General features: G+C 41.8%; 1 protein-coding gene across 4 annotated transcripts in view; it reads left to right on the plus strand.

Annotated features, from left to right (window-relative positions):
- The first annotated feature begins 8,524 nt into the window (after positions 1-8,524).
- The window catches only part of hivep1 (HIVEP zinc finger 1), a 63,362-nt gene continuing 59,421 nt past the window's right edge, over positions 8,525-12,465 (plus strand). Inside the window, exons 1-2 of one of the 4 annotated variants that reach the window (XM_054763045.1) lie at positions 8,525-8,681; positions 10,366-10,518. In XM_054763045.1, coding sequence (XP_054619020.1) covers positions 10,479-10,518 — 40 coding nt within the window. In that variant the 5' untranslated portion in view covers positions 8,525-8,681; positions 10,366-10,478. The other 3 variants (XM_054763047.1, XM_054763048.1, XM_054763046.1) reach the window with 3 other exon arrangements.

Genomic DNA, 12,465 nt, shown 5'->3' on the forward strand with positions numbered 1-12,465 from the left:
GTAGAAGCAGAAGAAGTGGCAAATACCTCGGGGCCATGTCTAAAAACATCAAATGAAATAGAATGTTTGATGTGTGCTCGATCCTGTCAGAGACGAGGAGGAAGTCAGCATGTCTATTGCTCGGAACTGCGCATGGAAAACATTGGTTTCATGCTGTTGTGGCACATTTATTTTGTTGATTTTCTGGAGTTTTTACATTTTTTTTAAAATATTGTGCTAGCTCTTTGTGTGGCAGGCTCTTGCTCCAACACTAGAGCAGACGAAGTAAGCCTGTTCACATTTCCAAAGGACGCCACTGGCCGCGTCAGATTCTTTGGTATTATATTCGGCACATTTCCAAGACAGCTGTTTTGATTCTGTGCCTCAGATAAAGGAAAGTTGGGGACTGAATGTGTATTACCGGAGGGTGGTTCTACCATCAGCTATCTTTCTTTGACTCAGACCAGGATCTGCGACTGAAAACACAACAGAAGAAGTTTGGTACGGTAGTACGATATCACTGCAGGGACATTACAGAAGGCCGGCGCTAGTAGAGCAAGCTACCAAGCTAAATAGTTAGCGTCTCTAATTTACTTTAAGTGGTTCAAACAGAGTGGGGAAGAAGGACAAAGAAGCCAAAAGCTTACCACTTCCACACGGAATGTGAGGAGAACCTTTTTTTCCCCACTCGATCTCAGCCAAGGCATGTCGGCCAGTCAGTCGCCATGCAGTGTGAAGGTAATGTAATCTAACTTCATGTCTCATAACATTACTGATGCCTTGTGACGATACATACAGTATAACTTGTCTTTCAATATTTTTTGACTAACAATAGGCCAAAATCAACCAGGAAACGGCGATTATTTTTTAATCAATAATTAAAAAAATAAAAGCAATATAGTGAGGAAGGACGATTCAACAGTCATCCCCCGCTTATCGTGGTTAATTGGTTCCAGACCTGACCACGATATGTGAATATCCGCGAAGTAGGATTCAATATAAATAAATTGAATATTTTTGTATTTAGAGCATAGAAAACCTGTTTATGACTAAAGAATTTTTTTGCATTATTAGAGCCCTGTAGACATGAAATAACACCCCTACAGTCACCTTTACGCGCCTATTATTTTTTCCTTACACCACATTGCGCAGGCTACGGGGTCACTGCAGGGACACGAGACGGCCTTGACTTTAAGACTTTAAACTTTAGCAAGCTAACTTGTTAGCCTCCAATTTATTAACTCTAAACTTCCAAACTTAATGAAAGCTTTAAAACGGAGTGGGAAGAAGGACAAAGAAGCCAAAAACGTAACACTTCCACACCGAATGGGAGGAGAACTTATTTTCACTCTATCATGTCAGACTTGCCATTGACTATAGTGTCATTTCTCAGTAATGGAACATTACTGACATCTTATGGCCAGTCATTTTTTGACTAATAATAAACCATAGTAAATCACGAAACATTTACCATTAATTAATTAATTAATTTGTGAGTGAGGGAGCAATATTCGAATCGCGAGGGACGACTGTATTCAAATATATAGTAACGTTGAAATGAAGGTGCATTTAACACTGGCCTCAGCGATGGAGCACACGTTTACTGTTAAAATAACCACATCAAGAACATTGCTGTACATTTGTCGTTCAGCCACAGTGATTTTTTTTTCACACTAGGCTAAAATTGATTTCCTTTCCGCTCCTTCCACTCTTCTCAAAATTACGTGCCAACAGGCTCCTGTCATATAAGCATTTTCCCTTATTAGCACAGCCAGGCCTTCCCAACAGTAGGAATTTTCCTCCCTGTGGTAACGTCACTGGAAATGTTGACACCGAACCAGGCTGCTCCTTGAAAACACTCTCCTGCTAGAATTCCAACCTCTCATCCTTCATCCAGTTTTGTGACGATGATGAGATCTCATCAAAGCTTAATTCATCACACTGCAACAATGTGTAAAAAACAATCTGTTGCATCTTCAATACCATCTAGAAAAGTATTTTTGTTTGGAGGATATGTGGGTCAAATGAGAACGTACACAAAAATGGTGAATTTATTTTCCAAAAAGCATACCTGGAATGTCAGGACTGAGTCGCTGGGGTCAAATGGGGTTACCTCAGCTCCACTTTTCCGAGAAGTGCTGCATTTAAAGCTGGCATTGGGCAGAGTGATTTTCTCTGTGCTGGGCACAGGATTCTTCCACTTGGTGTAGTCAATGGAGTGTTTCCATTTCTGCTCCACTCATTTAACCCCAAATACCACATTAAGCACAGCACAAAGGCTAAAAAATGCGCTCAAAAAGTGCATTTGGCTGCAGTAGCTTCCAGCGTTAAACTCGATTTACACCCGTAATTTAAAAAATAATAATAACTGGATCTAAATCACGTTTTTCATCATGATTGTTTTTGAGGTAGGTTCTCCAAACAGTCGTGAACCTGCACCGTGCACTTCAGCACATGTTAATGCACAAGTGCCAAACTCAAGGCCCGCAGAACTCTTTGGAAAATAGCATAACGTTGGGCTGTACCGCGGCCCTCATCAAAACAACATGCTTGCGGTGATCTGCAGAATAAAGTAATTATGCGAGTTTTATTTTCGAGTATTATTTCATCTCCACAGGGCTCTAATAATGTTAAAACCCGTTTTAAAAGGTCATAAACACGTTCTTTATGTTCTAACTATGAAAATATCCATCCATCTGTTTTCTATGCCGCTTGTCCTCATTAGGGTCGCGGGTACGCTGGAGCCTATCCCAGCTGCCTTTGGGCGAGAGGCGATTTACACCCTGGACTGGTCGCCAGCCTATCGCAGACTATGAAAATATTCCATTGATTAATATTCAATCCCACTTCCGGGCTGGAAGCAATTAAACGCAACAAACGAGGCACGACTGTATATCAGTCTGCAAGTCCCCATCTTTTTTCAAATATATCAACGAGCCTTGTAGTCGAGGAATGTACTGATGTCTGAGCATCAGCGTGTGTTTGTGTGGTTGACTCGGGGAGGGGACTGAGCATTACCAAGGCAACAGCCTCGGTTATGTAACATCATACGGTGTTGTGAAAACAAAGCATCCAGCAACGTGTACCCCACAGCATGTATGCAAACAGAAAATTGGCTCGAACGCAGCGGCTTAATTTAAAACTGCAATCAATTTCACAGTTGTTGTTCTCATTAATTAACACAAGCATTCTTTATGAATATGAATTACACCAAGTACAGTGGGCATTATTGCCTCATAATTAACCTTCTCTAATCAGAAATGCCAACTCTAATTGAACAATTTGGATTAGCTTACTGTAGAGGCTGTTCCCGCTTTGCTTATATTTACATAAGATGTTCACCACAAGTCTGTGAGGAAAACTGCTGAAGATGATAGGACACTGCATTATAGACACAAACCTGTGAGAATTAGGACACCAGAAACCCCTTATGAATGCTTTCTTTGCTTTTAATAAATAACAATTTTACAAAAAAAGCACCAAAAAAAGCCAGCACCAGATTCCTCGTGAACATTGCACACGAAAACATGATCACAAGTGCTTTCCCGTCACACAAGAGGCTTTTTGTTCTGCTGGGCAGCTGTGCTTATGTTCTTTAAGATATTATTAGCATGACTGTCATTCAGTCACTGTGAGGCAGCTGAGAAAGTCCCCCTCTTGAAAATGACTACTATGATTATAGTACTGCACTGAGGGGGAAAAAAAGGCTTAACCTAGTTTGGGACAGGTCACTTTTTGATTAAAAAAAATCACAAGACCATCCAAAATATTTGAACCGTCAATCGGACCTCAGGTAGCTCGCAACAAAACACACAGAAGAAACCCCATAGAAGGGCAATGGGAGAGACACACAGATCCAATGTAAACTATACCATGGAAAAACAACAGTAACAAGATAACGTTTTATTTCACCAAACTGAGACCTTGGCAGTCCTGGGGATGAAGTGCAAGCAGTATTGGGTAACTACTCTTTTAGAAACCACACACTATACTTACAGACCTTATACTGATTGGGCCAAAATGTATCGTACACCATACCAGCAGCAGCAGATCCTTTAAACCGTCTCATTATCCATCCATTTTCTGTAATGCTTATCCTGTTCAGTGTCTATGAATAGCTGGAGCCTACTCCAGCTCTGTGCATCGTGCAGTGGTTACCAGTCAAGCACAATTGTCTCACATTATCTGGAAAATACATGCACAAAACGTCAGTTTAGCGAGCACCAAAGGATTATCTTGGCGCGTGATTTGCTATTTCGTCGGCTTTATGTTGCCGTTTTTTCAAAAAAGGCTTATATACGCTGGACCTTGAATGACGTAAACAGCCATACCTGAGTTTTTAAAGTGCTTATGACACCAAAACAGTGCTCACTTAATAAAAAAAAAGATGTGATACCGCTGTCACAGATAAATAAACAACTATGGAATAGGAGCGAAATGAAGTTGTGATTTTGACACGCTCCCCAGCGAGTTTTCTGAACCGACACCATCTGGGCTGTGACGTCCCAGAACATGTTTCCGGGAACCAGATTCAAACACAGGCAGCCATGAACTCACAGCAAAAGCAAGAAAGTGACATATTCACAACAATAATAACATTCACAGTAAGATATGTTTTACTGGCAGTGATAGCCACAACAGATGCAACATTAGCCACCTAGCTAGCACGTCAGTTAGGAATTAGCACTGCATTAGCCGCCATGAGCACGAGGCTGGCTACTATGGCGCACACTTGCAGAAGAAATGTGGTTTGACTTACTGCCACATTGGCACGATGTTCCATGGGCAAACATCTTGTGGGTTTTTACACAACGAGCGGGCATAATGTAAAAAAATATATAACAAAAAACAGAAATTCACAGAGAATTAGAGCATAATAACAGGGAATGCGTTGTAGTGAAGGGGAAGTCCCGGGTGGGACCGCCCCGGTGTAGACGTCACTTGCTCCGCCTCCTGTCGGAAGAAGTGACAAAAGTTTTTTAAAATGGTAACAATTTAAATATTCAAACACACATTTAACAGTGAAAATATGCCTTTCAGTGTTATTTTTCACAGCAGAAATAACAAGATTAACATGTCTTTTGGTGTCATGAGCACTTTAATTGTTTTATGTGTAATGGTTAACTTCTTTTTACACTTATGTGGCACTTATGTGGCTATTACCTTTTCAAAAGTACGATTGCATGACATGGATCACCTTTACGTTACGCCTTTATCATTTCCGTTTTTTAAACTTGTGAAACCCAGAATTCCGGTGCCTTTCATTACAGACCAGTTTTACATCGCTGCAAACCAGAAGACCGAAACAGCTCCTGTGCAATATCTCATCAAACTGGGCAGGCTTACCTAGTGAAGTGTCTGGTGAGTGTACCCGAAATACAGTAGAAAGGCTGTCAAAAAATAATGGCCAATGTTGTATTCGAAGAGAATTCATGCAAAAACTCACAGACGTCTCCTTAGATTACATTATAATGCCCGTACTGCATTCACCCAACACAAACATGTTGTCATCTTACAAGCACGTGGTTATATAAAAAAGTTTTTCACATGCAGAGTAGGAAGGGGGGGGGGAGTGGGGAACGACACGTTTGTCATAACTGCCAAACCTCTGCAACAACTGTTATGGTTTTATATGATTATATTTCTTCACATTTCGGTAGACTGAGTCACACGCATAAAGTCATTGACGTCCCTCATTATGTCTGAGAGCGCGCAGACAAGCTTGTTCCGTTCCTAAAAATAATAAACTTTCTCCGTTATTCAAATGAGCTACGCTACTTCAGGTTGTTGCTGCTGAAGCAGGTGAGTCATAAAGTGAACGGGGAGCCAGGAGTCCCACTCTGCAGACTGCGGGAAGCCTATAATATGACGGTGGGTGGCTGTCATACAATCACTTATTAATGGTAATGCCTCGCTTGCCAAATTGCTGCTTTGCGAAGTGATGCAATAAATACTTTAAGACTATAAAAATGTCTAAAATGATCTTTATTTCTCCGGTGTTTTATATCAACTTCGAATTAAAACCCAATACCTTCACCAAAATCATCTGCAGTGTTTTCGATGCGTGGATAATCCTCGATGTCGAGGTGGCCACTTACTGAAATATGAAAAGATGCAAGGGCCACTTTGATATTTTGTAAAGCAACACATAGATATGCTCAGAACTTATACTGTATATATTTCCACAAATTACAACTTTTTCTTTTGTTTGTTTCTCTTATATTACAACAAAATAATGTGTTTTTTCTTTAATATTTTAACTCATTTTTCCTCATAATATTACAGGTTTATTCTCGTAAAATTGTGACTGTTTTTGTAGTTAGAATGTGACTTTTTTCTCTTACTATTTTAACTGTATCCTCATAAAGTTACAGCTGTTTTTTTCCCATTTTGCTGTTTTTTTTTTCAATTTTCCAACTATTTCAACTTTCTTCTTGCAAATGTTCTATATCTATGATAGTTGGTTATGAAATTCTCATGATATTTAGACTTTATTCTTGTAATAGTATAATTTTTTCCTCCAACAAATTTTTCAAACATGACAACTTTATTCATTGTTTTGTTTTTCTCATAATATCAGGACTTTAAAAATGAATTTCTTTTTTTCTTTCTCTTCTCTTAATATTTTCTTAATATTTTGACTTTATATTTGAAATTTGCTAGGAATGCTCCGATCATGCATGAGTGAGATCAGCAGATACCGATACCAATCACATGGATTAACTGCACATTTTTCAATTGATTTAAGATGAGTGCTATTTGCCAGTGCTGCCATTAGACAACTCCAAGGGCCCCTGGCAAATAGGTAATTATTAAATAACAAACTTGGGGCCGGATAGTTTTTGTTGTTGCTTTTTTTGCCTTCATTTTTGTGAAACTCTACATACGTCCCCAATACACTTTATGCCTCTGGTGTATAACGATGTGCGCCTGTGTCATCACAAGTAGCTCGAAGGAATTAGTGGTGCTCGGGTGATAGATGTTTGTATATACAGTACACATTTTTCTAAGAGACCATACTCACAGCTCAATAAAAATAGCCTGACCTTTCTGGTTCCGTGATGTGTCATAGCTGGGCCAGCTCATGGTGGGCATAAACCAATAGGAATACAGGCAGAAGATGAGAATAAAAACACTACGTCATGGCGCTAAGGAAGGTGGCACAGTGGTCCAGTGTTCAATGCTGGACTCTGTCAGTGTGTTTGTCAGTCAGGTTAATTAGTCGTGTAAAATGTATATGGATGTTTTTTATGACTTGTATCATTCCAGTGCAGGTCATCCCATCTGACTCCTTTGACAAAACATTTCACAGCTCTACTGGCAATTGATGCATCCGCGCTAACAGCAGCAGGTGCTCTGTGCTGTTCCTACTAGCACTCATTGGTAGAGCATCAGTTTATCCTGTCGCTGTGCTTAATCTATGGGAACTGAACTGGGAATATTATAGTCCATAGCCTCCACTTTGCTGCCCTCGGTCTCCTCTTGAATAAAATGTGTATCCTTACCGCAGCAAACAGCCACATTCCGAAAGCAAATACAAGAGACCCTGGTTCTATTTCACTATTGTTGTCTCCTGCCAGTATTTTAAAGCGGAAAACCAACCACCCCAAATTAAAGCAAGTAGAGAAGAGCTGATCCTGTGTATCTAATTGAAGATGAAAATATATTTGACACCCTGATCTAATGGGATCCAATACAGAATCAAAACTCATCCTTTTAACAAGACAGTAATTCTCTGTTGTGACTGACACAGTTTGGAAAAAAAGAACAAGAATATTTTTTTGGAAATACGAAAGATTTTAGTCTTGCTGTATTAATTTTTTAATATAAATAATAATAAATACAATACGTGTTATTGAATTGTTCACAAATAAGTCTTGATCCTGTGGTTTATTGTGATTATAATCATTATCAAAAATTAAAAAGCAAACATCACAAAATCATTCAATGACCTTGGCAAATGTCAAGGTAAAAAGTATCGGTATCAACGTACTGGCCCTTTATTTACTCTACCGTACTTGGTAGATACGAACATTCGCAGTTTCGCCCTGGGTCCTATCTAGTTCGGTTTAGAGTTTGTGGTTTACAGAAAATGGCTGAATAATACTTGCACAATGTAGGCATTATTTGTATTTTTGTGTTAAGCACTTTTTTTCCGACAATGGTTGTTTATAGCGCCATCGACAAGGCCCAGGCAACCCAAAGCTGAAAGGATCGCTGTTGTGTCCCTGCTGCGGGGAGGTTAGTGCATGGGAAAGCCCGGGCGGTGGTGGCGGAGGGGCACAACGTGACCTGACAACAAGGAACCTCCGGGAAAACCGTCAATCCTAAACTATGCAGCGAGGAGAGAGAGAGTGGGGCCCCGCTGAGGGGGGTTTACGTGAAACGACATGGCATTGTGCCTCCCTCCTGTACTGTAAATAGAAGCAAAAGTGTCTCAAGTGTGACATTTTGTATTGTTTTTGTTTGATTAAGGTGGACAAAAACGAGAGAGAATGATATTGTCTGCGGGTGACAGGAGGACACGCGAGGCTACGGTTGTCGTGAGTCCCCTACTGGCTTGTGATGACCCCCTGTGGTTGGGAGGCGGAGACGGGACCCCCGGTGACGTCAGTGGGCCTGTCTGTTTCCTGCAATAGAAAGTCAGAGAGAAGGTGAAGGCAGAAAACTGGAGCTGAACCCCCTCTTTCGTCGTTCTAAAGGTGCGTTTGTAGCTAAACAACTCCTGTGAGTATGAAGAAGCTACCTCGGGGTGTGCGTGGTGTGTTTTCCTGTGTGTGTTTCCCCTGGAAAGACGCTGCCGGGGCGGGCTTTTAGTCAGCCGTGTTACAGGTCGCTTGTAGGCGTGTGGACTCAAACAGGCTCAACTTCCCCCTCTGCATTGTTTCGTTGTGTTTCCCCCCCAGCTGTAGGTAAGATAGGGACTATTTTCCTCCTCTCTGTGCATGTGTAGACTGACACTGCATGGTGTTGTGTGCACTGTGCATGCGTGCGGGTTTTTGTTGGCGAAAAGGAAGTGTTCTGTTGCAAAGGCAGCGAGGGGTTTTCCCTGGCTCCTCCCTCTCTTGCAGGGCGTTCACGTGTTGCAAAAAAATACGCAATTCCCATCCATTGTGTTCCCTCGCTTCATTTTATGTGGCATTTTGCAAAAAAACAAACATTTAATTGTATTTGACAACTGCAACGATGGGTCATCTCCAGGAATCGATTACTCACCCAATCGCAGTGCGCTTTGCTTTTACATAATGCCTCAGATTGATCCACGAGGGTGCGTGGAAATGTCTGATTAATCACCTGCAAGTGCATTCTGTTTTCTCTCGGGCTGGCACCAGGGTGTTTCCTCAGAAATCACGCACACGCACAGAGGGGAGAGAGAGAGGGAGGGTGAGACAGGCAGGCTTGCATGCAGACAGACTGACTGACAGGCGTGCACGTCTCTCTTCTCCGCCTCGTCCGCGTCGTCGACCCTGCTGTGGAAAATCCAAAGTGTGCATCCCCAGGTGAGAGGATTGTTATGTTTGCATGGCGGAGGACTTGTAAATAAACGTGGATGTATAAAGCCAGATGATGCAGCCACAGTCCTGCTCTCATCCGATGATGTCATCGCTGTAGCGCCACATGTAGCAAGTGTATGGAGAAAAATCATCCACTTGTAGTAAGTGTTATGTAATAACGGTGGAGGGCAAACAAAGGATGATTCCTGAAGCAGTGCTGTTCACTGCAAGGTGCAGGTGTGAATATGTCTTACCTGGTCTTGAAAGGGATGATGCAAGCGAGAGAAAGCATCAACATGTTATTTTTTATTATTTTTAAACGGGAGCTTTACATTTTGCAACCAGGCGGTTGCAAAATTTGCAGCTATATGGGCTTGTTTTTCCCCCAAACCGGCATTGCATGAACCCTTGTACCTTGGTTTACTGTTTAATTTTCCAAAAAAGACCTATTCTGCCTTATTTATGCTGTGAACTTAAAGGAGGGCACACATGTGATGAGGGTTAGCCTCTGTGTCACCCTAAGCATTCATTGGCAGTGCACACAGAGCTTTTATTGTTTGCATGTTTCATCCACTGCGAGCACACCCACCCACATGTCAATCAGGCTTGTTGCCACCCCTGTCATCTGAAACTCATGAGTGACAGATAGCATCTGATGCACATACATGGTTGAAAACTCACACCTCCATGCGACAGTGGCCCGAGCGACACTGCACGCTACCACAGAGGAGCTCTGAGCGGCCGAGGGCACCTGTTCGAGGACTAACCTCAATCAGCAGCTCTGTCCCACACTAGCACACAGCTGCCAAGTGAGAGAAACAAGGCCAGCATAGTGTGGCATTTAGGCTAAGCTCATCCTCACTTGACATGTGTGTTTTCATTTTTTCTGTAGATGTACGCAGGCGCTGGCGTCGCCGCCGTCTCCTCCGCAGGTCTCAGCTCCTCTCAAGGCCCGGCAATAGAGCCCAATTTTCCCGACATGCGCTTGTGAACTGAGGTGGAAAGATGCCGCGCACCAAGCAAAACAACCCGAAAAATCTGAAAGGTGAGCTTGCACGTCTTGGATATTTGTGACATGCAATCATTGACACAGTACAGTTCTAATGAGATTGAACGTAAGAGTCGTATCAAATTACAGTGCTCAGTTTTAAGTGGCTTTGAGCATCACTACATTCACACAGCTTCATACAGAGGTGTTAAATTATACCCCCATTTGACTAAATCATTTACAGTGAAACCTCAGTTTTTGTTTTGTTTCCAAAAAGTCTGATGAAAACCGAAGTGTGTGAAAACATGTTTTCCCCATTAAAAATAAGTAAATCCAGTTAATCCAGTCCTTCTGAAATTGTAGGCAGCGAGAGGCAGAGGGCACTATAGTATATACCAGAGTTGTGGAGTCAACTCGCACATTGAGTCACAATTTTGATGACTTTGGACTCGACTTGATAATTTCATCAAAGACTTGGACTCTGACATCAACGTCTCTGGACCTGACTCAGACTTCAATGTGATGACGTGAAAATACTTGAGATTTTCAGTGAGCGTGTTGAGTAAAATGTAAAATGAACTGTTTTTCCTTCACGATGTGTTTTGTTTGGATCAGCGCACATATTCGGGGACTTGTCCCCATGCCAGCCGGTTATTGTGTCAAACAGAGTTCACTTTTTGCGTGCACTTTTTGTACTTTCACTTTTGTTTTCGGAACAGTTCGCTTATGAAAGCAGCGTGTTCCAAAATGGCTGCTAAAAGAAAAGTGCCTGGTGAAAATCGGTAATTGAAAGTGGATTGGACTGAAACATTTGCATTCATTCTCCCTCCAACGAGCACAAGACTCGTCCAGGAGACAAGAGCTGTGATGGAAATGTCCTCTTTCAAATGGCATCATGAGACAAAGTATCTGATTTTTTTCCGAGATATTTCGTCATTATTCAGAGGTAAGAAGAACAAAGCTGAATGCGCAGAAATTGTGATGGCGAGCTATTGCAAACTGTCCTATGCTTGTCACATTTATGACACAACAACAGAAAGCTCACTTAGAGTGTCACTGCTCACTGGGTCCTTTTACGTACGTGCACACACATACATATCGGTAGCAGTCAACTCTCAACTCCGGTCCGTCACTTCAAGTCGTCTGTGTGAAACATAAACAACAATAACAGTTCCTATTGCTACCGAAGTGATGGACGCAATGCTTGAAGGTAAACAAAAAAGGAAATGGCAGCTAAAATGTACAGCAGCCAGACATACTGAAGTACTGGCTGGTGATCTAGTTAAGCAGCTGTGTTATAGAATGAAAAATGCGGAGTGCATTTCCCTAGCTGTGGATGAGTCCACTGATACACATTTGATTAGTCAAAAAAGGAGCTTGTTGAAGATGTCTTGAGTATTTTGACGGGCGCCACATGGAGGAAAAGGAGAGAGGGAAGAGGAGAGGTTATTGTTTGTAAGCGGGATCCGACTCCATGGACTTTTTAAAATCATCAATTGTTTGTGATCTCTGTTTCGTCAACACATTTACCCCTTTCGCAACATTAGCTTCTTTGATTTCTTCTTTCTTCGCCAGGAGGGAACTTATTGTTGATGCGGAGTGTCTCGTACATCATGCCGACAACGGCCACACATAATCCACTTTTGCGTGTTTTTTCCTCTTGGAGTCATTAGTGTTTCTCACCTTGTTTATCAAAGTGCTGGCACTCGCAACTTTCCTTGACCCCGTGGCGGGTTATTTAGGAGTTACACTCCAAAAAAAAAAAAAAAAAAAGCACGGCGACTGAGTCACCAACGCATGGCATGCTTTGTTTGGGCGCTCAATTTCTTTTTCCTCAAATCAGCATTTTACTGTTTTTGCAAAAGCGTCATTTTCGATGCAGGTGTGTGTTGACCAGATGTCGTGTGCAATCCATTATGTTATTAAGTAATTCAGCAGCCTACAGTACACAAGTGACTTACGACAGTGTTGTGGTGAAATGAAGCCAAGTGCTGTACCATTTCT

The sequence above is a fragment of the Dunckerocampus dactyliophorus genome, chromosome 20, assembly GCF_027744805.1.
Source record: "Dunckerocampus dactyliophorus isolate RoL2022-P2 chromosome 20, RoL_Ddac_1.1, whole genome shotgun sequence".
NCBI classification, from domain to species: Eukaryota; Metazoa; Chordata; class Actinopteri; order Syngnathiformes; family Syngnathidae; genus Dunckerocampus; species Dunckerocampus dactyliophorus.